General features: G+C 41.1%; 2 protein-coding genes across 8 annotated transcripts; one reads left to right on the plus strand and one right to left on the minus strand.

Moving 5' to 3' along the window:
- Positions 1 to 1,643: 1,643 nt before the first annotated feature.
- On the minus strand, positions 1,644 to 27,084 carry tpo (thyroid peroxidase). 4 transcript variants are annotated; one of them, XM_037072384.1, is made up of 15 exons: positions 27,014 to 27,084; positions 15,328 to 15,412; positions 15,038 to 15,198; positions 14,648 to 14,777; positions 13,085 to 13,214; positions 12,114 to 12,314; positions 11,278 to 11,769; positions 9,056 to 9,314; positions 7,423 to 7,593; positions 5,292 to 5,529; positions 4,924 to 5,132; positions 4,645 to 4,818; positions 2,744 to 2,836; positions 2,398 to 2,569; positions 1,644 to 2,150 (listed from the first exon to the last, which is right to left on the minus strand). In XM_037072384.1, the coding sequence occupies exons 2-14, from the start codon at positions 15,360 to 15,362 to the stop codon at positions 2,478 to 2,480; spliced, it is 2,385 nt and encodes a 794-aa protein (XP_036928279.1). In that variant the 5' UTR covers positions 15,363 to 15,412; positions 27,014 to 27,084; the 3' UTR covers positions 1,644 to 2,150; positions 2,398 to 2,477. The 4 variants fall into 4 exon arrangements, with proteins under 4 accessions (XP_036928279.1, XP_036928281.1, XP_036928278.1 ...); XM_037072386.1 differs by lacking the exons at positions 1,644 to 2,150; positions 2,398 to 2,569; positions 2,744 to 2,836; positions 27,014 to 27,084 and adding exons at positions 3,209 to 3,471; positions 16,031 to 16,140; XM_037072383.1 differs by lacking the exons at positions 1,644 to 2,150; positions 2,398 to 2,569; positions 2,744 to 2,836; positions 27,014 to 27,084 and adding exons at positions 3,209 to 4,528; positions 16,031 to 16,140.
- LOC119005007 lies at positions 17,222 to 23,706 on the plus strand. 4 transcript variants are annotated; one of them, XM_037072389.1, is made up of 5 exons: positions 17,225 to 17,629; positions 20,815 to 20,985; positions 21,328 to 21,764; positions 22,580 to 22,735; positions 23,079 to 23,706. In XM_037072389.1, the coding sequence occupies exons 1-5, from the start codon at positions 17,610 to 17,612 to the stop codon at positions 23,120 to 23,122; spliced, it is 828 nt and encodes a 275-aa protein (XP_036928284.1). In that variant the 5' UTR covers positions 17,225 to 17,609; the 3' UTR covers positions 23,123 to 23,706. The 4 variants fall into 4 exon arrangements, 3 of the variants coding, with proteins under 3 accessions (XP_036928285.1, XP_036928284.1, XP_036928283.1); XM_037072388.1 differs by having other exon boundaries at positions 22,580 to 23,706; XM_037072390.1 differs by lacking the exon at positions 21,328 to 21,764 and having other exon boundaries at positions 17,222 to 17,629; positions 22,638 to 23,706.
- Positions 27,085 to 27,154: the final 70 nt, after the last annotated feature.

The raw sequence follows: 27,154 nt of genomic DNA on the forward strand, positions 1-27,154 counted from the left end.
TACCTTACGTGCTTTCTACGCCCATGCACTGTGCACTGATCTTTATCAAAATGAAAATGTGCACATCAATGGCTGTGTGTGTGTGTGTATATGTAATATGTAGACACTAACAGGCTCGACAAACCGTTGCGAAATGTCTTGCTTTTTATTTCAGCATGTTAACAGGTTAGAGCAGCCACATTGGTAATGTCATGCTTTTTCACTTGCATGTCAAGAGAGACCACAGCGGCGTGTCATTTAGAGATTCCAAGCCTCACCTTTTTTTTTACCACAACACGTGTATGGTATTTAGTGTCACAGCCATGAAGAGAAAAAACACACCAGGTGAGGGGCTGTTTTTTTTTCCTGTTCTCTCTCATTTTCTTTTCTCCCTCCGTTCTTCTCTTTCAACAGGGGTAAAGGAAAATCATCATATATTCATTGAAAATTATCAACGGCAAAGTCCATGAAAAGATAGGGCAGGCAGAAGCTGCGCTGCAGCACCAATGTTGCCTGTGTGGAGACAAAGATGAGTGAGCTGCAGCAGCACAACAAAATGTAAAGAAGGACTACAGCTGCTGCTTTGCTGCTGTTCTACTGCTTATAGTACTGGTTAAAGGTGTGGTCAAACCTTAGTCATGTAATTTGCCTTATTCAGCTGAGAAGCACCTGATTTAACTTCATACAGCCTGACAAATCTAAGAGAAACTTGTGTCATTTGTTTTTGATACAACACCTTTTGGCTGCCAAAGTCTGAGATTTTCAAGTTCTTAACTTTTCATTTACAATATTCTAATGCCAAGCATGACCATCTGTTATCCAAAACAGAGTTGAAGTTCATCATCTTAAAGCTGGCCTCCCTAGCCCGTACATGATCTAGTTTCAGCCAGTTTCAGTTCATTTCATTTTGACTAACTCATATCAAATGACCAAATGCTGTAAATTCATTATGACGACATTTACATGACATAATGACATTTATTTATTTAGCTGAGCAACTACATGGTACAGGACAGTAAACTGTTCTGATTCAATTCCATTCAAACGCCACATACTGATTAACTGTATCTCAGGATGATGATATGTGATGATATGTACATTTTATGCATTTTTATAAGTTAGAAGTAATGCATTTTAACCCATGGTGGCTTATTCAGTCCCACTATATTTATGACTCAGTTCCGACACACAGGAAATACTAGAAATCTCATTATGCTTGATCCTGCTCAACCATGAATAAGCTTGTTAAGATGGCATGTATAGAATTTGAGTCAAGTCTCATATACACAAGTCTAATATAAAAGCCATTGCCTCCCATTGCATAATCTAAGCAAAACATCAAGGAGAATGACACATCTTATATGATGAGTCACATTGGAAGATGCGTCTTTCCCTACCCTGTTTTCACTGGGCTTCAAATGTTTCTTTACTGACTCATACATTGAAATGTCCCCAAACCAATCACATATTTCTGACTCAGGATCAGCACTGAGAAATCTCTCATGAGAAATAATATCCATCCCAAGGCCAGATGACACAGGCCATACTGGTACAACCAGGCGGATTAGTTTCAGTGTCTTAGAGCGAAGTTAATATGTCTTTGTAAACAAGGAGCATCACTGGGACAAGACTGTAGTTCAGCACAGTCACTCACGTTTGTCACTCTCAGGCAGACTAGAAGTTTGGCAGCATTTTTTAACTTGGCAGCTGTAGTCCTTCATTACATTTATTCACATTGGAACTTTGTGCAGTAATGCAAGGCTGCTGCGTTGCTGAGCTGCTGCAGCTCACTTGTCTTTGTCTCCACACAGGCAGCATTCGTGCTGCAGCGCAGCGTTTGCCTCCCTGCCACTCAGTTTTCAGCACATTACTTGGAAGAGAAAGCTATTGACAGGTTCATAAGATTTACAGGAATCTATTGTACTGACTAACCTACCAGTCAACACTGCATACACCTGTCAACAGTCAACTATGAAGCCAACTTCATGATTCATGATATGCCTCAGGCCTAAAACAGCAGTCAGACCACAAATGTTTTATTGGTGTTTCACAAGTGTACTTCCTTTGGGTTGATAGATAGATGTTTTCTGGTGTTGACCCTTACCGGGCGTGATGAGGAGGTGCCAGGCTGTTGTGGCTGTGTATGGTTCTTCCACATGCTACTGAGGCTCCTGTTTGTTAAAATTAATAAATTGTTAAATTGCCAGTATGTCTTGTGTCTTCAGAATTAAATCATCCAATCCACCAAAAACACACCAAACAAGAGTCACGGCTTGGTTTCACCAGATATGTGTCCGGTCCGGCTTGGCTCTCTTATGGCTCTGGCATGAAGAAGCCCTGCGTATCTGCTCCAACCCAGTTTCAGCAGGGTCCAGACAGCAGGTACTCAGGGCTTCTTCGTTTTGTTGGGTTACATACCTATAACTGCAGTCACATGTAATTATATAATTATCCTAGGAACTCCTCGGTCTGTCCGGCAGTGCTGCTCCATGCCGCACTCAAAACGTAGCTGATTGGAGTGGCCAGATAGCAGATGATGGAACAAAAGCATACCTGATCCAGAATGCAACGCACATGCATCCAGTGGAACCTTAGAGTCAAAAGCAGAATAAGCTGAGAAAATCATCCCATAAATGCATGCTCCTTGCAAATGTGGCACCATTTAAAAGGGAAATACAATACATACAATACATACATATTAGATTCATTGCCAATCGGCACTGTTACAACAAATAAGTAAATTACCAAATACAAATGTCCTTACTTTTTGTGCTATGTTTAGTAGTTTGGCAGGTAATTGTAAGGGTGCCTTGTCTGTCAGTTGAACCCATGGTAAACTGAACAACAGGACTGCTTGCTTCAAGCAAAAACAGGATTTTATGTCAGAAGATGTGTGAATTCAAAACTAAACCAAATTATTCTCCAGATGGTGAACTGTTCAGGAAGTATTCTTGTATCTGTCGAAACCCTTTGTTTATATAAAACATTTGGTAACCATAGTAATGCACAAGTGTGTCAGCATGTAATTGAAGGGGGTTATTGTACAAAACGCCTCTTTTTCATCCTGACCGTACTTGTTAGTCATTAATCATAATTTGATAGAATATAATTGTCATTATGGTCAAATGTGAATGTAACCTGCAGGGAAAGCTGCGCTCAAGAAAGGAATTGCACAACTTCGCATGGTAAGTAAGGAATGATAACACGTCCTTTGATTTATAGTTGAGTGTGTATATATTTTTATTGAACAATGTTTATCTAACTGCAATTCAAGAGATGGAATAAAAGTTTAACATATATTAAACAGATTCCAGAATATGAGATTCATTTTGTAAAATGTGTCTTATTCGATGTTTACAAAAACAGACTCTTAATCTACAAAATCATGACACAAAAAGAAAGAGAGCAAGGATAGCAATGATTCCCTGAGGTTGGTTATGTAACTCTGAAGCAGTTCTGGTTCGGGTGGTTAGTCAGCGTCTTAGTGAGTTCCTGTAAACAAACAACAAGGTCAGTTTGATATCACACATCTAACAATCAAGCCAGCTAATGGCAGTCAACCTTCTTAGCTTAGTGTCTCATAATCATGACATCTAACTCAGATTTATGAGAGCAAAATTAGAATTTTCCTCAAAGTTGTGCAATAAAATATCTTGTAACATTGAGAGACAGGGCCGCTGATGGGGGAGGTGGACATCAGGTATGATGAGTGGCCAAAACTGCCTTATAACCATTAAAATAATGTGGTGGGGAATTCTCCTGCCCTTGGCATGAGCAAGACTGTTGTTGGCTAAAAATTTTGATTGTCCATGATTATGATTAGTCAAAATTGTGTTCATTACAGACCTATTAAATGGTCATGGTCATGCCAGTTGTTGATAAAAGCAAAAGATCAGCAGAAAATAAAGTCTGAGCCGTTAGTGGTGTCTGCTGACAAATTATCTGACTGCCAGGGCAATGACAATATATTTGAGAATCATATTAATTCCTCTCAATGCTTTTTCTCTGCGCTGACAACACAATTTGAATAAAGAGTAGTTAAAAGTTAATCAAATCAAGCTTTAGGATCGTTGTCAATTTTTTTTTCCCTTTTCTCATCATTTGAAAATAATATTAACTTAAATCCCATAACAATATTTACTGTATCTCATAGAGTAGAGAGTTATTAGACACTTACTATGATAAATTACCCAACTCCAGGTCTCTGCAAGGATTTTAATACTACTCTGACATAAATGGCTGCTTAAAAATGGGTGGCATTTAAAGTACGTCCAGCTTTGTGCTTTTTGCTGAACTTGGGGATAATAAAATGCAGCTTAACAATTCCACTGAGATTTAGACTCACAGGCAGATGGTTCACATCTTAAAGTAGCCACATTCCCAACATATTTCCTGCTAGAACATTTCTCTTTATTTATTCATGCCAGCCGATAGCAGTAAAGCTCCAGTCAGACAACAACACTACAGTGCTGACTGCATGACCAAGGACAGATACTATATGTTGCTGATGCACATCTGTGGTGTATGAACAAATCCTCCCCAGGCTCGTCTGTGTATCAATACGCAGCACAAAAATTGGGGTATGCTATAAATCATAGACAATATAACTGAATCATCACAAACACATGATATGATGCAAAACTGTGGCAGAAATAGTTCACATACTTGTGCATTGTGGGGGTTGATCACTCCATTGTTTTCCCTCACAAACTACTGCAGCTGCACCCCTTAACTTGAAACCATGGTAACAGGAGTACTGGGCAACCAGTTTGCCAGATAGAGAGGACAAAATAAAATCCCCATTCTTTATTGTTCTTGGAGTGCCACACTGTTCTAAGTCTGGAATTGAATGATAAAAATTATTTATGTTAATGTGTAGTGGAACAATAAAATTAAAATGACATAAAGTAATTTTATTAAATATTAAGACCAGTACTAGAATACCTTGGCTCTTCTCCTCTCTCCAAGCCTCCAGAGTCATAGACTGTATACAGTCACAAGAGATGTGACCAGAGGGGTATTTCCTGAGCCCGAAAGAATCAGGAGGGACTTCTCTTATGTCAGTGTTGTCACAGATGATCTGGGATAGAGAACCTTTTAAAAGTTCAGCCTTCTGTTGCTGGGTGAAAACACCTTCAGCCTCCCACCAAAACCTGAAAAACAAACGAACAAAAAAACAAAACAAAAATGAAGTCTCCAAAAGTAGACAGGAAATGTAATTAAAATTTAGATCTCTGAAATCATGGCACATGTAGTCCATAGTGACATACATAATATTAATACAAGAAAATAAAAATCAAATATTAATGAACCTATCGCCATCACGGTGTGCTTTCATCTGCTTTCCGATCAGACAAGCAAAGAGGGGACCCGTTCTTGAGCCAGGTAACATGTTTTCAACAAGCCCTCCAAGCCATACATCGATATTGTCAGGATGCTTATATATTTTGAATATCTTCTTAGCAATGCTGTCATCTCTCACAACCTCTTTGAAATCATCCAGTGTCTTTATGGTCTTCAATCCACAGAATGTTCGCCAATCATTGTATCCTGAAAAGTAATTTCAGAACAATACAATTTCATAATGAGAATATTATTTGCATTGGACTTTCTTTCAAGAGTAGATGAAAAGATCAATGCTACTATAGCCTAAGGAGGTGGACCTACAAGATGGTTGTCATAGCTTAGCTGAGAGCAGAGGGAAGCAAGTTAGTTGTCTACAGATTACAAACAACCTACCAGAGCCTCTAAATCTTAATCTTATGTACATGGTACACATATAATTTGTCTAACCTGCACAAAAACTCAAGTGTAACAACCCTCTATGAAAGCACAACATTTGTTATGTGTCAGACTGTTTCTTTGCCAGCACTGTGACCTCTTGGGGTATTGTCATCACTGTGTTAGGGGTTTAATAGCTTAAATGAATTAGATATCAAGTGTGAAATTGTGAGCCTAAGAGGTGCTGGCCCATGGACCTTTAATGAAAACTGGATACAGCTTCAAAGTTGGGGTCCTGTTCAATTCTGAGACAGCTGCTCTGGGTTGCATCAAACTAAAGAAGTACTGGGAGCTTCTGCTTTGTGGGGGCCTATGGAGCATGCACATTCAAGACTTTCAGTAGCCAAGCTGGCTAACTTATTTGGAATGACTTTACAGACGGATGGTCCTGTCTGTTAGAAATTACAATTACAAACAAGTATAACTAATAACAGTGCAACGTTTTGAGTGAAAGATAGCGATGACCAAATTACCTTTCGATTAATGTAATGAGAAAGTATTGTTACTAGTGTCACAGGCAAGTCACATAAATATTGATATTGACATTTGTAAGATAAAAATATGAAAGATTTCAAGTTTAAAATATTCACAAGTAATTCTAATTATCAACAAAATGTGAAGAAACAACAGTTTTGACATTATGTCAAAGATGTCTCTGATTGTGTTGTAGAGTCAATTACTTTGTACTTCAAGAGGTGGTAGACCAACACTAAGCAACACCTCGAGCTCCAGTCTTGCTTATTGGAGTAAGATCATATAGGTATTACTTAAGTTAGCAGCAGTTAACGATATTCTGGTGGTATACTCCTCCTATTTGCTTGGATTATTAGCTTAGCGGGTAGCCAGTATTCTACGTATTAGATGTATATTATCCACTTACAGTGGCCACAGAATTATTCATCTTTTTTATGGGTATGTTTAGGCACTGGAAGCACTTGGTTAAGCACAGAAAAAGAACATGGTCTGACCACCACATACAAATCACACCCAAAGCAAACAGGGGGCAGCATATCACCATAGTAATTTATGACGGTAGAATTAAGTGGCCTAGGAGAGTGTTGCTGTTCAGACTATTGGCACAGGAATAGTGGACCGGGACAGGTTCGGGACTAGCTGGTTAGGATGCTAACATCAGTATATATCTCTGCAACACAATACATAGACGTCATAATGTCAAAACTGTTATTTAACTTTATGTTCATAATGTAATACAGTATACAGTATATACTGTATATATATTTTTGTTTTCAACTAACATTATTATATTTGCGCCTTTAATGAAAGTGCTCTTGTTGCCTAATCTGGACTGGTCAGGACCTGAACCCTAGTTTAACAGTCCTGCTCCTTGTCCACCATACATCCCAACAAACGCCGACTCAATACATTTCATTCACTTAATGAAACGTCTCTGAATACAATCTGAGCAGCAATTATATAGTTCAGCATCCAATGACATTAACGATTTAATAACATACAAATGGAATTCCCAAGAGACAGGTTTGTGTAAACATATGTATGAATGAATGAACATTGAATTGTTTACACAAAGGAAAGGATAAGGGAACAGGTTTGAAGCTTTTAGGATTAAGCAGGTCATTTGTTGATTGTCACTGGGATTAGAGCGTCTTAACAAAATTCCCTCTCTCTCCATCCAGCGCTTACCTGGGAGAGCGTGATCTCGTCCTCTCTGCAGATTCAGTGAAGCCAGGTCCAGGTGCTGTGGCACGTTGAGGACAACTAGCCTCTCTGTTAGCTCCTCTGATACCATCATGTCTGCACTATGAGCTGATGCTGCACTTCCAATTATACCTCTCAGGATTGGTTCAATTCCACCTAAACACAACAAAGGCAATATAAAATACAGCTTTCCCCCACTTTTTTTCCAGTCATGCACTAATTTTTTAAACAATTTGGACTTCAAAACTGAGCAATCATGTGACTTGACTCACTGTTCATTTTTTGTCTGTCTCACCTGCCTGCAGTCTCTCATCCCGCACAGTCAAGAAAACAGAATATACACTTCAAACCAGAAGTTTACATACACTGTATAAAAAGACACATAACGTTTTTTTTTTCCCACTGTCTGACTTTAAATCACACCAAAGTTTTCCTGTTTTAGGTCAGTTAAGATTACCAAAATTATTTATATTTGCTAAATGCCAGAATAATGAGAGACAATTTTTTAGACACATTTGTATTACTTTCTCCAAAGTCAGATGTTTCCATACATTTCATTAGTATTTGGTAGCATTGCCTTTAAACTGTTTGACTTGGGGAAAACGTTTTGGGTATCCTGCCACAAGCTTCTTGCAACTGTTTGATGGAATTTGACCCATTCCTCCTGACTGAACTGGTGTAACTGAGTCAGGTTTGTAGGACACCTTGCCCGCACATGCTTTTTCAGCTCTGCCCGCCAATTCACACACAAAACTTCTAAAAGATCTAGAGCAGACAGAGAGGAAATGCTGGAAAATGTAACAGTATTGTAACTCCTTATGTCGCAGGAACATCTGAGAACCTCAGGAAGATCTTCAAAGACCATCATATTCCGGTTTACTTCAAATGTAGCACAAGTGGAGGCAGAAACTTGTTCATCCTCAGGACAAAACACTCAGACATAAGCAGAGGAAGGTAGTTTATGCTGTTCAATGCAGCCAGGACAGCAAAGATTTGTACATTAGGGAGACAAAACAACCCCTCCATAAACAAATGGCACCTGGGCTAACCTAACCCCAACAACCCACATGAATGCCAATTGGGTCAACTCCTCTCCAGTTAGTCAGAACTGAAGAATCCTCTTGCATGGAAGGTGAAACTTCAAGAAACTGAAACACATCCAGTTGCCTACGATATAGAACTTAGAACATACAACAGCAGCCAGGGTTCTTCACCAGTCAAAGCGTTCACCCAAGGGCATGTGGGAGACCCCAAGGTAAACTGAAAGACTAGATGAGTTGTAAAAGAAGCTGCTCTGGAATCTGTTGGTATGCCTATAACAGTGCATCTGTATAACACAGATTAAGTACCGTCTTAAATATAAGTATGTAGTAAGTAATAAATACGGAATGTATTGGTCCCTGCGGTCTGTCAGATGAGTTAATGCAGCTTCTGATGCAGGCCTTTCAACTCCTAAGAAATGTCTATTCAGTGGTCCAACTTATGAGTCACTTTTATGTTATACTAACAGAAAGATATTAAGCTCTGAAGCTGACCTAAATAAGGTAATTTTTCCATCACATGTGCTTGCAGAATACATTATTACTTAAAAAAGGCAGCTTCGTAAGAGTGTACCGACCTTCTTTGACTATTCTCCATGGACTGAAGAAAGTGTTGTGCAGTCTTAAGTGGGGGAAGTGCTCATGTTCCTGGAAGCTCTCGTTTAGTCTCCTCAGAATTGGAGGGATGGTAGCATGACCGAACCTGAGTGCTGCAGTGGCAAACACATTGGAGGCTGATGGGTCCACAGTTGGATCGTATCCCTCAAATGGTCCAATATAATGTTCAAAAGACTCTGGGCCAATAATCTTTGGAACATAATCTCTCATGGTTATGATCTGGGAGTCAAAAGGAGAAGGGGCATTAGAAATGTAACAAAAATAAGCTCTTACATAATCATTCATGACAGTCAGAATAAGGATTGTGTGCATGACAAGCATGTTGTTAAATTATTAACAATATGTTGCGCACAGCTGAAAGGGATCCTTATGGGAGTTCCAGTGAGATGATTATTTCTGTAACGTCTCGAAATAGGATGACACATTTTGTGCCATGCAGTTGTCACTGCAAAATAAGTATTGGAATTAGACACAATGATCTGCATTAGCTGCTTTGATGATAATGATAATGACAATGACGATAATAATGTAACAGCATCTGCCTTTGATGTAAACAAAGAATGATGGCATTGACCAGATAACTTAACTTCATGTTTCCAGTGGCTTGACGGAGTTCCAAGCAAAAAGGACAATTCATTTTCACTGTTACTTTGTCTATAAGTAATACAAGGATCAAATGAGGGTTCCTGGTCTAATTGGTGTGAGTTAAGTGGTCCTTATAGTGAAAAGGTTTGAGAATGCACCTTGAATTCACATTGAGCCAGACTTTAACACATAGATTTCGACTGATTTACAGTAACATCTAATTTTAACAACATTATTCATAAATTCCCTACATTTTGAGTAAATTAAATTAATTTTGTATTTGATTTAGAAATCCAAACAGTTTGAGTGCAACACCACCGTCATAAATACAAATCCCAGGTCTGTAACAATTTGTCAGTCTAGGTGAGTAGTAGGTGCTAACTACAAACAAAACTCCTTACTACATTACAATATTTTGTCTTGAAGAGAAGCGTTTTAAGCACATTACAGAAGGGTCTGAAACATGCAGGTATTTACAACTGATCAAAATTAACAGAACTTCTATTACACTACAAGCAGTTTTTTTCTCTATTTTATCTTGCTAGTTGTCAAACATGTACAGGTCATCATGCACTGGCAACTCTACCAGTGTCTACTAAATCTATGAGAATTGCCTTTTCCTAGTGAATTAAAGACAAATGGGTAAAAAAGGGTACATTTATGAAAAAGAAAAACAATACATGTAAACAACCTTGCTGTTTATTCTGGCATATCAGGGCAGTGCATTTTTCAATAAGATCAGAGGTGGTTGTAAGACTGTGGAAACCAGCAAGGGCAAGCTAAAAAATTCCAAACGTATCCAACAAAAAGAAAACAACCTCCTCCCTCCAGAACCACTGGAGAATGCACTGTCTGACTACACCAACTACAGACTGCCCTGTAGCTCTAACTGGCTAACTTCTAGATGGGTTAGCGTCTAGTTTGCTAAATTCAACACACACAGTTTGCTTTTTTAGACTAATAAATACATGAACAATTGTGAAATGCCACAATTACATAAACACAAGCAAAATGGCCATCACAAACAAATTACTTTCTCTCACTGCTGCTGCATCGCATACAGGTTTCATGGAGTGCAGTGCATCGCTGTCATCACTAACCATATGCATCTTCCTCATGTCGCACTCACATGTACAGAAAATAACATCTGACATTGTCACAATGAACTTAAACAACGAACAGGACATATTGTTATTATTTAACACCGTCAACCTAGTATATTAGTATTGTGAAACATGGCTGCACTTTGTCTTCTATTCTTGTGCCACTAGTTTGCTAATAGCTTTAGCAATACATCGGCCTGGCCCTTTGGAAGACTTTGGTCATACGTAATGAGTGCAAAGGGTAGAGTGCATTCACATCAACAGATAATTAAGCAGAAAGAGAGGTATCCTACGTAATCTTTTCAGGTGAGCCAAATGAGATAGTTGGATGGACTTATTAGACGTATGCAACAGCAAGAGTTACTGGAATTTTTTCCCTTTGATTTATTGATTAGTGTCAGAATGTGATTGCGATTTTCCACAAATTTAACAAAAATGCTTAAAGAATAACTTAATAGTGAAATGATGCTTTTAGTTAGTTGGTAGTCACATACCTGGTGCAGAGCTCCAATAATCTTCCGAGTTTCCTGGTATATAGTTTCTGGGCTCCAGTGACCATTTATGTGTTTCAGTGCCTCTGCTATCCGATTGTGTTCCCTAAGCCACAGTGTATGCAAAGTAGTCAGGGGCAGACCCTCATTGACCCGACTGTCTCCAGCACTGAAACACTCCACTCTCTCCCCCTGTGGTCCCTGGTGGCAGGCTGATGGCAGGGTGGCTACATATGGAAGGTAGGGTCTTCCCTTGGGGTCCTTGAATTGGTCATTGACTGCAAGTTTCCCATTGAGGCCATCAAGGTCACGGAGAGAGGTCTCCAGCTTTGGAGTGTGGCCATACACGACCGAAGCATCTATAAAAGATGTCATGGCATTCATCTGTTGTCGCTGCACTGCTTGTCCAACATTACACACAGGACTGATGTAGCAGGCTGGTATGGAGCGAAAAAAAGGCATGCAGCCTTGTGCACCAGATACAGTATCATCTATCTGTGAAGAAAACAAATGTATTAATCAAAAACTACTTTTGGCTGTGTGTATTCATTTAAATGATTAATAGCACTTTGGGAATATGCTTGCTTTCTTGTGGGTTTAAATAAAAAGAGAACTCATATCTGTCCCTTTAAAGGAGACTCATTATATTTTTCTGTTTTTCCCTTTCCCTGGCTCCAGCTTTGTATTAAACAGACAGATATCAGAGTAGTATCAATCTTAACAAATACCTCCCAAAATCTGAAGTATTTTGAAATTTAGAGGCTGGATTGCAATAGCAATGCAAGAACAAATCACAACAGGTCAACAAAATGTACAAAACTGCAGTGCTTTCAGTTTACCTGGATGGGGAAGCATGGATGCACATTTTCACATGTAGCCAAACAGTCCACCCCAGTGGGAAAAGCAGCACTGCCTTTGCTCTGAGGTGTGAAACTTATGTCATGAGCTATGTACTGACCCCACTCCACCAGTAGCTGTGAATAGACATCATCCTTTCCTTTAGAAGAGCTCCTCAGTATTTTCCTGCTGACTTCGCGTGGCTGTTGACACAAGATGTGTTAATAGACGACAGCGATTGCGCATTTGCGTTTACCTTAGCCATAGACTCATCATTTATCAGTCAGTGTGTTTACCATCTCATCATTAACGGAAATTAACATATCGTCTGGGGAAGGCCCATCATGTCCTAGTCAGGGATTGTGATGGATGACAGCTTTCTTGTTTGTGTGACTGAGCGTTTTCTTTTATTCATTAAGTTATGTCATAAATAGATTAATGGCTTAAACTCAACAAAGTAGCTGTGATACATTCTGGCAAGTGTCTTGCTTCTTGTAGTATCTCTCCAACAAAAGCACTGGCAACTGATTAAAATTGTGTAATGTAATGCATTAAGCATCCTAGATTTTTGACCTTGTTAATAAGAAATAAAAAAAAAAAAACAAGATTAAGATTATTAATAATACAAAGCACAACTCTTACAAACGTATTTCAGTTCTTTCACGACAGGACCTTACTCATACTCGTACATAAATTAAGACTAAAATTCAATGCAAATACTGTTACAAATTATTTGTCTTAAATAGTGTCTTTTAAAGCACAGGCCACATTATTCAAATGCAGCTGTAATCTGTGTCATCTCTCACACTCCTCCGCTGTTCCCTAAATTGCAGTGGACTTTATCTACCGTAAAACAGGTTAGAAAAATAAAATGGAAAGCTACATCAACTTGGGTTCGCAGGGTGAACTCATTTCATTTTTAATTTCTCCACCGAGACTTTTGTGTCTGTCTGACCAGGATTTTGTAGATTACCAAGGGAAGTTGGAATCCATTATAGAGCCGTCCTCGGTTCCAACCCTTGGGTTCTGTCTCCCCGTCTTCGTATTCAGCTGGAAGCCATCTGACCAAGGGAGTGTTGGCTGCTCCCCAGAGAGGATTTTGCCTAAAAAAAAGAATCAAGAAGTGCGTCCAAATATACTGCAATGCAAAACGGTATATGCATCACTGAATCATTTGTTTTCCTCCAGAAGGTCATCAGGAGTTTAGAATTCTACAGTTTTTAAGTCAGCAGATTGAGGGGTTGGCTAAATATTTTGGGGCTCTATCCTTGGCTGATACAATGGTGAACATCTTAATTTTCTGTTATGAGCATATAAGGGGGGACTTTTTTCCTTGGGGAAAAACCATATGCTGCAAGGAGACTTGTATTTTTTTCAGCCAATCGTTGCTACAGATAGTGGTTGACTGAAATAAAAATGACAAAGTAAGAGCCTTCCATCTACATGAAAGAAAGTACTCTGTCAATTTACTACTACTTTAGTTATGTTTAAAGGGTAAGCACCAATTTGTCACATAAAAGTGTTTACAGGTCTTGTGGAGAACTACAACCTGTGTGAAAAAAAAGTAGTATAAAGTCTTTTGTGGCTCCAGTGGAAGCTGCATGTAGTCTGATAAATTTCTTCCGGCATTGCACCCCTATAACATTGTTGGATTCATTATAGTCAATTTGAAAAATATATTTTTATTCCACACATATGTTCCTTTTCAAATCCGGGCTCCTTATTTACCCACAATAAAATTAAGTCACATTACTGGAGGCAATGTATCAGATTTTTACACTTATGCATTAGTACTCCCCAAGACCTGTAAACACACTTTAATGTGTAAAATTGTTGGAGTTACCCTTTAAGAGAAAAAAATGTTTGAAGTTATTCTGGAGTTTGTCAGTATTAAACACCCCTCACACATAAGTTTATTTAAAATGTTATCCTGACCGTGGATAAGTCAAGAGCCAGCACATGACCATCCACTTTACCTCCATTAAATTACTTTCTTTTTTAAAATGACACCAGGCTGCTACAAAATAACCACACACACCTCTACACACGAGACTAACATCAGATTACAGCTGCTCCTCAGTTGTGTGCATAACAGTGTCCTCGTAAACTTTCTTAGAAAAGTCTGATGCTTTATTTTTGAAATCCATACCTGTGCCAACGTTGTCACATCTTACAATATAATGTGAGCATTATGATGTTAATACAGAAGAATTTAACTAAACTGAAATAGCACCAATTTGATGTGATGACTAAAAAGGTATTTATTTTTCTATGTATGTCATGATAGTACAAATGAACACCCCATACTCTGACTCATGTTCCACTTCAGCCAACCCTTTCCACTTCTGCACATACATGAAACAATGCAGCAATCTCTGAGCAGTAAACCTACTGCTTTGCATTGGTTGTGCAATTAAAATAGGGTCCTATGTCTGCATTATTGGAACTTATACTGCAAACAAGACATGTTACTTTCTAACAGTAAAAGCAGTCCTGGTTCTTTGACTTATTTAAAGTTAAGATGTCAGTTATCTACCTGTTATTGCAGAGGCCAGATATAGAGCGGTACTTGTTCTGATGACTGTGCTGACAGGTGGCTGGATGTGTTGCAGGAACACATTGAGACAGCTCTGCAATCAGCTCCACGTCCTTCCATGACAACAGTTCTAGCACAGTGACATAGTAAAGTTAATACATGAGAAATTAAAGAAATTAAATTGGAATTATTAATTGAAAACATCCATCTTCTTCATAAGGATTTTGGTCTCCATGGATTTATTTTTTCAGTTTTTTATGAGACTATTCAAATGGTAAGAATAGTAGCAGCAGACCAATTAGGAATTTTGCTTTTGTTAAATTTGTTTTCACTCAATGGTGTCCAACTGCCTCTAAAGGAGTTCCACTGGATTTATGAAAGCAATGCTACCTGTGGCTGTGAGATCCCTTTTATATATTTGTCCTGCTTTGCTCTTTAGTACTTGCAGAGTTGTTTGAAACACCTCTGCACGTTGAGGAATCTCCAGGGTCTCAGGCTTGGTTTGCTGAAGGAATGTAAACACATGCAGGGAAGACGACTGCGTGCTTCGTCTGGGCACAGAAATTGACAGATTAAATAAGAGATTTGGTTTTACTCTGTCCTGTCTTTGACATCTATTGTTTCAGTTAAAACTGTGGCAGACAATGTGATGACTTAAAAAATTAGTAGTAGTTAAATACCGCTGTCTGGAGTGGAGGAACGTCTCATGCACCATTTGAAGGCTTTCTTGATATGAGGAGATCAGCAGTTCTCTGGGCAATGTAGCTGGAAAGTAAACAGTATCACAACCTCATGAACATCAGCTGAAATGGTATTACACACTCAGTCTGTAACTAGAATATCAGCCATCTACAGTGGTGGAAGTGTATTACGCAAGTAAGGTATTTAGAGTGCCTGTAAAAAGTATTCACCCCCTCGGATGTTTTCCCCTTTTATTGCTTTTATAAATGGAATTCTGGTCAATATACAAAACGTATACAAAATAAAAAGATTTCCAAAAAAATGCCAATGTATAAAAGAAGTGATAGCATAAGAATTCACCCCCTTAAGTCAGTATTTAGTGCATTTTTAACTTCTTCAGAGTAGTCATAGGTGTCTTGTTGGCATCCCTCACTATATTCTTACTTGCATGGTCACTCTTGAGGATGGCCTGCATTTAGACCATACTGACAGCCAGAACTTCTGTCTCTGTATTTTATACCTTTGTATTTGAGGCTTCATCACTTCAATACACAACACCAAAAGCAGAAGCTTTCCCAGCTGTATTTGAAAACTTTAAACCCAAAACCTTAACATTAATACTAAACAAGAGGAATGTGCATATTTTTTTTTCAGAAAAAAATAAAAAAATAATAATATATAGATATATATAAAATTACTTACAGTTTAAATGTCCAACTTCTGTTGAAAAACATGGTAGAATAATGCAGAAAAGCATTACAAGTAGAACATCAATGAAATAACAAGCCATTTTTTTAGCCTGCAGTAGCCTGCAAGAGTCTAGCAGTCAAAGTCAGTACAGGCTGTGCAAACCTGTCCTTAAATAATCAGAGTGCAGGAAGCCCACAGTGAAGGTAAAGTGAACCAGCCCACACTAGAGTAACTCAGATATTCAGTGTTTCTCTTATCAATGGCTGACTGATTTTACAAAGACTTCCCTCCACTTTGTCAGCATCTAGGATGTTTGGCAGCTCCTTGACCTAGAAGTATCAATCCAACAGAAAAACATGACATAAAACAGACACAGTACATCACAGTGTAGTATGACAGTTGACAACTGTCAACCATGACATCGGCCACAGAGATTTCTGCTTTCTCTCCAAATAAGGGAACTAGATGACACTCAGCTTGCTGGTGTTCAAAGTGGCCAAAAATACCTTCTCAACAGCAATGTCACTTTACAGACATCATGACCTTTGTATAACAAATAGCCAGCGGTGGTCTTGAAACAGCAGACTGCCAGCTGTACTTCCCCCGTAAAAAAAACACTGTCCTCTTTGGCTTGCCGAGCAAGCTCACAGCAGTGTGTCTGGCCAGGCAGAGTGAACAGGCCAGACGTATGCACAGACTGCCCTTCCGCACAAACCCAGCTTGGACAGAGGAAATGTTACTTGGTTTTGCCGAGGCTCTCCCTGAGTGTTAACACAAGAGGGACAATCAGTGGAGACTGCGACAGGAAACTACACATCACAGTCCCTGTATTAGTGTCACTCCATGATTTGGGATGACATTTAACTTTCAAGGAGTTCTATTCTGCTTATGATCTCCTGTGATGGGAAAATTCCTTTTCATTATGGGTTGATGAATTTTGAACTATTTCTTAAAAACATTTATCTAACTTGCTTCATGTGACTGCAAATGTATGAACACCTAACCTATGCGCTATATGATTGGAATAGAGTCACGAACCAGCCAAAACTCAGATAGAAAGTCGCCTTCTTGTCTCATGTTTTATGTCTGATAATTTTATGCTTCGCACAGAGTCCCAGGTCATGCATCATGAAGTCTTAACTTTATGTCTTGGGTCGATGAGAAGCCTGTCTGATTGGGATAGTCGTAAGTACGTGTGTGTAGCTTAATCACTGCTGGCGCAGAGTGCTTGTCTCTTCCCCTGACCTTGTTGTTATCTGTGGATAAATTGTGAATACTCCTTTACTCGGGGCTCATTCACTCGGCTCGTGAATTTGACTGGGTGGTGAGTCCATCTGCAGATGGTTGGATTAAACTTACAGAAAAGACAGATCTGACTTTACTCTTTTATTGACAGAAATTTCCGCCACAATTTGGCGACGAGGGATGGGATCACTTCTGTGAGAGAGCGCCTTAAACTCAGTGCAGACGGTTCAAAGGGTACCCGGGAGCTCGGACTCCAAAACCTCAACCTCGCCATCAAAGGAGCAGAGACATGAGGGCCTGACGCCTGAGGCAAGGTGGCTCGCTCACAGCTGTGATCTACAGAACCATGTGGAAGCTGTCTTCTCGGTAAGCCAATATTCAACAGACCGTCACGTGTGTGTGTGTACGTACTTGAATCGATTCTCGTCACTTTCGGGTGGGCGTGACAGGTGTGTCAACAGGACAGGTTTGGGTTTCGAACCGCTGTAGAATCAAGGAAGCTTCAAAAGGGTTTCAGTCCCTGTGAGTTTTTTCTAGAGAACTCCGGTTTGTGATAGAGAGGAACTGAGAGCCAGCGAGCACTGAGTTTTTCCTTCTTGGGAATAGAGCAAATCACGTGGGAAATTGCCATTGTTTGAATAAACTTTGAAGACCCGATCTCTATTGTCTAAATGACCACTGGTGATCTGGTAGATGCCCGGATTTGTCCCTCTCTCTCGTTAGGGGGAAAGTAATTTCTCAAAGTGGGTCGCAGTGCCAAGGGCCTGCTCAGACACAGACAGAACTAACATTTCATTTCTTTCCAATGCGTCTTTTTCCTTTCATTCCCTCCTCTGAGTGACTTTAGAAATTAGAAGATCTCCAGTTTGTTTTTGTGTAAGTTGTTGAGTTTTCGTTCACATGTGTAAATTGTCGGTCTCCGTCTGTTTCTGTGTTAGTTGTTGAGTTTTTCAGTTGCATGTGTCAATTGTTTGTCTCTATTGGGTTTTTCCCGAAGTTACAAATTCTGCAGTTCTTGGGTTTTTATTAGAAAACAGTTGTCTAGGTCATTGCATTGCCTTTTATTCATTTCTTTTGTTGATTTTACCGCTCCTTGGTCTCAAATCCACTCGAGTGAAAGAAAAATATTTTTAACAACACCTTGTTTCCTTTAGAAATTTTTTATAATCAATTCGAGGGTAATAAAAACCAAAATGGGTTCAGGAAACAGCAAAATTCAGGGGGACAACGATTATCCACTCAAGCTGACCTCCCCTCACATTCAGTATATGAATGCCAATTACGGTAAGAAGAGTGTGGATCAACTTGATGTGTGGGTCCGAGAGTGTGGGTTTCCAAGTGGGAAGAGGGGAAAGAACAAACAGACATTTGAACCAGATTGGGAAGCTTTTCACAGGGATAAGAACAGGCAGGCAGGGCCAGCTCCTCTAACCTCTCAGTCTCAGTGTCTCAAACTAGATCCCGATCTGGACTCGGCTCCGACTAAGTCGTCTGCACCATCTGCACCGTCTGCCCGCCACGAGAAGACTCCAGGGCCACCGGACGTGAACTGAGAACCAGCAGCCTACAGCCAACCAACCGTCCCGGCGCCCGGAGACTACGGACTAGCAGCTGGGATGTCCTCCGCGCCGCCCGCCTTCTTACGACACCCACCACCCGTCGTACGGCGAGAATTCCACCCAGGGTGGGGCAGAGCGAGGCGATCGCTGGTGGTTGAGAGCCTAAACACACCACCACCGTATGCCACCGTCAGCCACAGCCCTCACCACACACAGAGCAACTCTGTGTACAACCGCCTGAAGACAGAATACCAGGCTCCCATGGTGGAGGTGGTGGGGAGTGAGGGTCGAGTGCAACTGGTTTATAGGCCTTGGACATACAGTGACATGAAGGACGCTGCCGCATCGCTTCCAGACGTCCGCAATGGGGGAGCGGAGTTTGCGGTTCAGCTCATAACCTTTTGCCGACAGTTCAAGCCCACCACTGCTGAACTACAACACCTGCTGATGGTTCAGATGGGTACAACGTGGGCCCGAGTTGCGGGCGACTTCCCCCGTAGAGGACATTAGGGGAGAGAACTCTGACTGGGCCAGCGACGACAATTTGGCATACAAAGACGTCATTGGAGGACTATGTTACAGAATCAGACAGACCTTCCCTCTGAAATTAGACATGGGGAAGATTTCTGCCCGCAAACAACGTGACAATGAACTCTTAGCGGACTATCTGGTCAGACTCACCGCAGGCCACGCCACACACAGTGGCCTCGCGAAGCCCCGAGTCATGGGAGGTATCCATGAAGTCACTTCCTGGGAGGCCCAACTACGGGACACACACACACACACACACCACAAGAGATGTATGCCCTTACACTACAAGCTATCACATATCTTGAAAATAAACAAAAAACATCAGAAGAAAAGCTAACTGAATTCTATGCTTCATTTTCCTCTGAAGCATACCAAAACATGCCTACGCACACTTTCACAATAGGGCAAACACACGTCACCTTTTTGGTAGATTCAGGGGCAACGATATCTCTCATTAGACATGATGCGCTAAACCCTACACCGAAGATGAGTGCACGCTATCTTAAAAACAGTAGGAGTTTCAGGTTCCTCAATGACAGAAAGGTACACCACTCCACTTGCATGCGAAGATGAGCTACAGGGCCGTTTTAAACACTCTTTCCTGCTTTCTAAACACTGTCCCGTGAATCTCATGGGGAGAGATCTGATGTGTGCTTTGGGTATCGGTTTAAGATCGACTCCGGAGGGGTTAGTGGTGGTTAGGGAAGCAGCCGCATTCATGAAGTATGGTAAAGAAGATCTTTTTTACTCATATCACTGGCAGCTCCCCCTCACAGCTCTTGATTCTGTAAATCACACCCTCCTGCAGACAGCCAGAGCATGCACAGCGCACACACGCAACACACACGCAGACATGGTGAGATCACAAGACCTTCAGTGCACAGCACACATCTCCCTCGGTCCTGATACGAGCTTTGAAAAAAACTGGTGCAGGGAGAGACAGGGACAAGATAAACTGAGGCTTGTGCGGTTGTATTGGAACGACAAAATGTGTGTTGCTTCTGTAACTCTGACGGATTCCCACTCTCAGCGTTTGTTCTTGGTACCGAACTGACCCTCATATTCCCTCATGATCAAACCAAAGGGGAAAGGGTGGCAGGAATTGGGACCATGGACCAGGGCATGCAATGATGCAACAGGTTGAACACAGACATCCGATCCACATGTTGAGTATCACCGCCGTTTGAAAACATACAGAAAAAGGTTTTCAGCTGTAATAACTGCAGTACGATCTGTTGAGCTCATACCTGACACAAAATGGGATTTGTCAAAATTTGTCAGGTCAAATAAGGGTTGTTTTGATTCTTTTGATGCTTGTCATGAAAGATTTTTTGTTGATGACGTCACTGAGGTACCAGAGTTAAGCCAAGTGCCAGCACACTTATGGGCACAGCATAAACATGATGTTGGGCTTATCAAATATGCAGAACCTGTAATAATCACTCCAAAATCTTCCTACAGGCCGTGCCAGAACCAGTATCCCCTGAAAAAAGAGGCTGTGGATGGCATCAAACCAGTGCATGAGGCACTCCACAAGGGCGGCGTCATCGTTTCGTGTGAAAATTCACCCGTGCGCACGCCAATCTTCCCAGTCAAAAAGATCAAACCAGTGGGCCAGCCCGACGAATGGAGGTTTGTACAAGACCTACAAGCAGTAAATGCAGCCATTCATGCACACGCGCCAACCGTCCCCAACCCTCACACCATTCTCTCACAAGTTCCACCCGACAGTAAGTGGTTCTCTGTTGTTGATCTAGCCAATGCTTTCTTCAGCATTCCTGTTCACCCAGACAGCTAATTCTGGTTTGCGTTTGAAAATAAGACCTACACATTCACACGCTTGTGCCAGGGCCTGTCTGAGTCACCAACAATTTTTAACGCAGCACTGCGCGACAATTTGGATTCTTTAAAGCTGCCCAGCAATAGTGCACTGTTGACTTATGTGGATGATCTGTTGATTTGCTCTCCCACCAGAGAAGCCTGTGTAGCAGACACAGTGGCCTTGCTCTCCCATCTGGCTGATAACGGACACAAAGCAAGCCTGTCAAAGCTGCAGTTTGTCTGTGAGGAAGTTGTTTTCCTAGGTCACGTGATCACAAGGGAAGGGAAGACTCTCTCTCCCTCCAGAATAGCTGCAATCCAGTCTATTCCGAGGCCTCTCACCAAAAAACAAGTAATGAGTTTTTTGGGTATGACGTCATATTGCAGACAATGGATCCTGAACTACGCAGAAATAGAGGCACCATTGGCAGCAATCGCCCATGGGAAAGGCCTCAATGCGAACGACAAAGTTGAGTGGACGACTGACGCTGACAAAGCATTCACTGACCTCAAACTGGCCCTGCAGTCTCCCCCGACTCTGGGCCTGCCTGACTGCTCACAACCTTTCACCGAGACAGTCGACGAAAAGGGTGGGTACATGACTTCCGTATTGCTACAAGACCACGGGGGCCGCAACAGGCCTGTAGCGTACTTTTCATCAAAACTTAATTCAGTGGCAGCAGGCTTGCCTGCCTGCCTCAGAGCTGTGGCTGCTGCAGAGAAAGCAGTGATGGCCTCTCGAGACATTGTAGGGTATTCTGATCTGACACTGCTGGTACCCTACGCTGTCTCCTTGACTTTGCTGGAGCAGAAAACCTCTCATCTCTCAGCTGCTAGGTGGCTGAGATACAACACCTGTCAGGCTCCACAAAATGGCAGGCAGGAACCCAATAGCACGACACAAAAAAAAACAGTTCAGTTGCAAAAGAATAAGTTTAATTTCAAGCGAGGGTCAAACCAGGTAGTCAGTCAGCGAGGCAAACAAATCCAAAGGGAGCAGGCAAGAGGGAGAGTCCGAAGTCCAAAAGGCAGGTCAAATCACAAGCAGGCAGGATCAGAATCAAAAAATACAGAACGCTGGAGAGCTAGGTAAACACACTAGACAATCTGGCAAAGAGCTGAGGGAACAGGCTCAGTATAAATACTGAGGGGGCTGATTAGCTGATGAGGAGCAGGTGAGTAAGGGGGTGGAGCAGATCAGGTGGATCAAACCAACAGGTAATGCAGAGCAGGGGGGAGAGGCAGGGTCTGAAATGACATGAGAGTTAGTGAGGAGAAAACATGAAACAGACAGATGAAAAACTAAAGTCTGGCTGAAGTTGTGACAACACCATTCTGCTAGAGCTCCCAAACACTACTGTGAAACGATGTACAGTTCTTAATCCTGCTACCCTTCTTCCCACAGCTGACGATGGAGAGGCACACGACTGTGTTGCTATCATTAATGAAGTCTGCTCTCCCAGATCTGATCTGCAGGAAGTGCCACTTCAGAATGCAGACCTGGAACTGTTTGTGGATGGCTCAGCATCAAGGGACCCAGGGACAGGAAAGAACCAAACAGGTTTTGCAGTCACAACATTACATGACATTGTTCTAGCTGAACCTCTCCCCTCAAACTACTCCGCTCAAGCCGCAGACCTTGTAGCATTAAGGAAAGCATGCACATTGGCCAAGGACAAGTCTGTTAACATTTTCACAGACAGTCGTTATGCCTGGGGAGTTTGTCATTCATTTGGTCAAATTTGGGCAAACAGAAAATTCCTGACGGCTTCAGGAAAGCCAATTGCACATCACACATTGGTTGCCTCAGCACGAGACAGCTCCCAGGGACAGGTCAGTGTGAGGATGAAATGTTGCGTTATTGTGCAAACCTGTCCTCTGTTCTTTCTGATATTCACAAACAGATCAAGGACGCTCTGCCTGCCCCAGCAGCCCACAAACTGCATGATTTGGAGCCAGGGGATTGGGTCGTCATTCGAGATCTCAGAAGAACTGGAGAGCTTGCAGATGGAATAGTCCGCTCCAAGTGCTTCTGACCACGGAGACGGCAGTGAAGATGGCAGAGAGAGCCACCTGGGTTCACGCCAGCCACTGCAAACAGCACCAAAGTGCTTTATTGTAGAATAATCATGACTGATGTTTGAGCATGTCTTTTGAGCTGTGAAAAGAATCTGTTTTCCAAGCTGACTTGATTTTTTTATCCTTCACTATTACTTACGAAGGAATTTTTTTTTTTAATCTAGTCTGTAGCGAGCATAGTATGCTCAAAGGGAGGAATTGTGATGGGAAAATTCCTTTTCATTATGGGTTGATGAATTTTGAACTATTTCTTAAAAACATTTATCTAACTTGCTTCATGTGACTGCAAATGTATGAACACCTAACCTATGCGCTATATGATTGGAATAGAGTCACGAACCAGCCAAAACTCAGATAGAAAGTCGCCTTCTTGTCTCATGTTTTATGTCTGATAATTTTATGCTTTAACTTTATGTCTTGTGTCGATGAGAAGCCTGTCTGATTGGGATAGTCGTATGGACGTATGTGTGTAGCTTAATCACTGCTGGCGCCGAGAGTGCTTGTCTCTTCCCCTGACCTTGTTGTTATCTGTGTATAAATTGTGAACACTCCTTTACTCTGGGCTCATTCACTCGGCTCGTGAATTTGACTGGGTGGTGAGTCCATCTGCAGATGTAACCGCCATCCTCCCCCCACCTGTTTTCCAAAGTTTTAGATGCAGACTGTAGGGAGTATTTATGGTGGTAAACACCACTATCAGAAATACCTCAGTTTTATTCAGGGTTGATTGCCGTCAGTAGAGTCAACTGTGAGTGTCACGGCCTGTTGATACATGAGCAATGCACTTGAAATTCATGCTTGACATGGTGCTGATGCAACTATGATGCTTCGTGTGCGGCAGCAGCCGGCAGTGACGAACAAAAGATCATCTCAACTGTAGATCTACGTGCACTCTTGTTGTCACAGTGCCTAGTTTGATTTCAACAAAAAAACTGTTTCAGACAAAACTTCTCAGCAAATGAATGCTAGAGTTTGGAGGGGATGAAGCAAGTGACATATAAAGAAAAGGTTCTTTTATGCCATGAGGTTTCAAGCATTATGACTTTCAGAGAGTATGCTTAAGTATTCTTTTGAGGTCAAACCGAATGACTGACAGTGAGTGGCAATTCAACCCTTCATTAAGTAGGGTATGGTAGGTAGAGCAGTAGCCACCACTGAAAACAACCAGTTTCAGTATTGTTACTATAAAGCTGCTGCTGCTGATATATTTTTGAATAAAAATACATGTTACAAATCTCCATGTTCCACTGTTCATGCAGTAAAATACTAAATAAATGTTCTAGTATCCCTGCCCACTTTATTCAATAAGGACAGAGAACTCTTTAAAAAGAGCCTGAGAACACACAGACAGCCGGCTCCTCCTCCATGTTTGGCAATTACCGCTGCATGTTCATGTGGTGATGTAGAGAGGAAGCAGGGGATTGTTAACTGCTTAAACAGACAGCCCATGAATATTTTCGATCTGCTATTTTAGTCATTAGCAGGAGAATATTTTTGCCTGTTTCGTTAATCATCACTTCCCCAGAGTGTAAAGGCCTTTAGATTTGAATGTGTTTGGGAAGAAAATTACATTACAATATAGGGATCACATTGCAAAGGAATAGCATGGACAATCAAGTACACAGAAAAAGTTATAGAAAATAAATGTTACAGGTTAGATGATTTATGAAAAACATAAAAAAAAAAAAAATCTTTAGTTAACAGTTGTACTTCTGAAGCAGACAGGCCAGAATAGTTTTTGTGAGGTAAAAACACTCTAAATTATTGTGCCCTCTCGAGCCACATGGTAGAAACTATAAAGGAATCTTTTCCCATGGATTTCCACAAACATGATGGCAGAGTGACAGTTTGTGCACTGTCTGTCAATTAAGGAAAACTTTTGCATCATTACAATACAATACTTTAGGCCTTAGTTCCATGGCCCACCAAGCTTTAGCTTTGGCCCATCAAGGGAAAACGTTTGGCCATCCCTGCTTTAAACTGTGGGGCTAGATTTGGTGAAACCATCTCCTGCTTCATGAAACAAGATGCATCTAAGTGCCATGCCTAGACACTGATTATTCACCGTATCGAGGTTTAATTTTTATTCATTTATGGTCAAGTTTGAAAGATAGTTGATTCAGTTGAGTGCTAAGCAGTGGTCACAGATTCAGAGCTTGTATGCTGTTCCAAATAAAACTGTATCCCTAATGACTTATTGATGTCCAAATGAATTAACCTCTAGACCCAAGAATAGATGAACCACCAAAGGCACTGAAGAGTCACAGGACAGGCTACATCAAAGGGCAGGGACCTAAACACCAGAAAAAACTGACAACCATTGTCCTGTCCATCATGTGCCAAATGGTAACGTGACCTACTGTGCCATGTTGTGGTTGCCACACCAGTGTCATTAGTACATCACAATGAAATACAAAGAACTTTCTCAGTAACGACACAGAGGTGAGCAATGAACCCATCAGACAGGTTTGATCTGAAATGATGCAGCATCACGATCAAAAAATGTAAGTCATTTATACCCTCCGAGTTACAACCTCAGAGTGACAGTTTGTGCAGAAAGTCTCTCAAGTAAGAAAATTTTAGATCCTATTACCGATTTTGCATCATTACAATACAATACAATACAATACAATAGGCTTTAGTTCCATGGCCCACCGATATTTAGCTTTGGCCTATCAAGGGAAAAAGTTTGGCCATCCCTGCTTTAAACTGTGGGGCTAGGTTTGGTGAAACCATCTCCTGCTTCATGAAACATGATGCATCTAAGTGCCATGCATGGACACTGAATATTCAACATACTGAGGATTACTTTTTATTCATTTAAGGTCAAGTTTGAAAGATAGTTGATTCAGTTGAGTGCTAAGCAGTGGTCACAGATTCAGAGCTTGTATTTTGTTCCAAATAAAACTGTTTCCATAATGACTAATTGATGTCCAAATGAATTAACCTCTAGACCCAAGAATAGATGAACCACCAAAGGCACTGAAGAGTCACAGGACAGGCTACATCAAAGGGCAGGGACCTAAACACCAGAAAAAACTGACAACCATTGTCCTGTCCATCATGTGCCAAATAGTAACGTGACCTACTGTGCCATGTTGTGGTTGCCACGCCAGTGTCATTAGTACATCACAATGAAATACAAAGAACTTTCTCAGTAAGAACACAGAGGTGAGCAATGAACCCATCAGACAGGTTTGATCTGAAATGATGCAGCATCATGATCAAAAAATATAAGTAATTTATACCCTCCGAGTTACAACCTCAGAGTGACAGTTTGTGCAGAAAGTTTGTCAGTTAAGGAAACTTTAGATCCTATTACCAATTTTGCATCATTACAATGCAATACAATAGGCCTTAGTTCCATGGCCCACCAAGCTTTAGCTTTGGCCCGTCAGGGGAAAAAGTTTGGCCATCCCTGCTTTAAACTGTGGGGCTAGGTTTGGTGAAACCATCTCCTGCTTCATGAAACATGATGCATCCAAGTGCCATGCCTAGACACTGACACAGTTTTTAACATAGTTGATTTTTGATTAATTTTTCCAACTCATTAAATGCTGATACTTTAGGTTGGTTGCTGGCCCGTCACTGGGAATGAAACTCAACAATTAACTTTCTTTCAAATTAGTCTTTTAAATTATGTCAAGTCAAAGGTAGGGCGTTACGTTCAGTTGCATGATCAGCAGTGGTCACAGATTCAGAGCTTGTCTGTTGTAAATAAAATAATAATCTAAATAAAGCCGTGTCCCCAATGACTAACCTCTGGATCCAACAATAGATGAACCACCAAGGGCACTGAAGATTCCCAGGCCAGGCCGCGCCAAAGGGCAGGGACCTATAAACCAGAAAAAAAGTGACAACCTTTGTCCTGTCCATCATTTACCAAGTAGTACCCGGATTT

Source organism: Acanthopagrus latus, chromosome 16 (genome assembly GCF_904848185.1).
Source record: "Acanthopagrus latus isolate v.2019 chromosome 16, fAcaLat1.1, whole genome shotgun sequence".
NCBI classification, from domain to species: domain Eukaryota; kingdom Metazoa; phylum Chordata; class Actinopteri; order Spariformes; family Sparidae; genus Acanthopagrus; species Acanthopagrus latus.

What these genes read in the sequence shown, in the direction of transcription:
- tpo (XM_037072383.1), bottom strand. Translation starts at nt 16,118, where the DNA reads ATGGCTTGTTATTTCATTGATGTTCTACTTGTAATGCTTTTCTGCATT. An exon ending in AGAAGTTGGACATTTAAACT is followed by an intron (nt 15,413 to 16,030) that starts GTAAGTAATTTT and finishes TTTACTTTCCAG; the next exon opens with CTACATTGCCCAGAGAACTG. An exon ending in AAGGGATCTCACAGCCACAG is followed by an intron (nt 14,778 to 15,037) that starts GTAGCATTGCTT and finishes TCACTGTGCTAG; the next exon opens with AACTGTTGTCATGGAAGGAC.
- LOC119005007 (XM_037072388.1), top strand. Translation starts at nt 17,610, where the DNA reads ATGTGGAAGCTGTCTTCTCG. An exon ending in GGCCAGCCCGACGAATGGAG is followed by an intron (nt 20,986 to 21,327) that starts GTTTGTACAAGA and finishes CTCTCCCACCAG; the next exon opens with AGAAGCCTGTGTAGCAGACA. An exon ending in CGAGACAGTCGACGAAAAGG is followed by an intron (nt 21,765 to 22,579) that starts GTGGGTACATGA and finishes TTCTTCCCACAG; the next exon opens with CTGACGATGGAGAGGCACAC.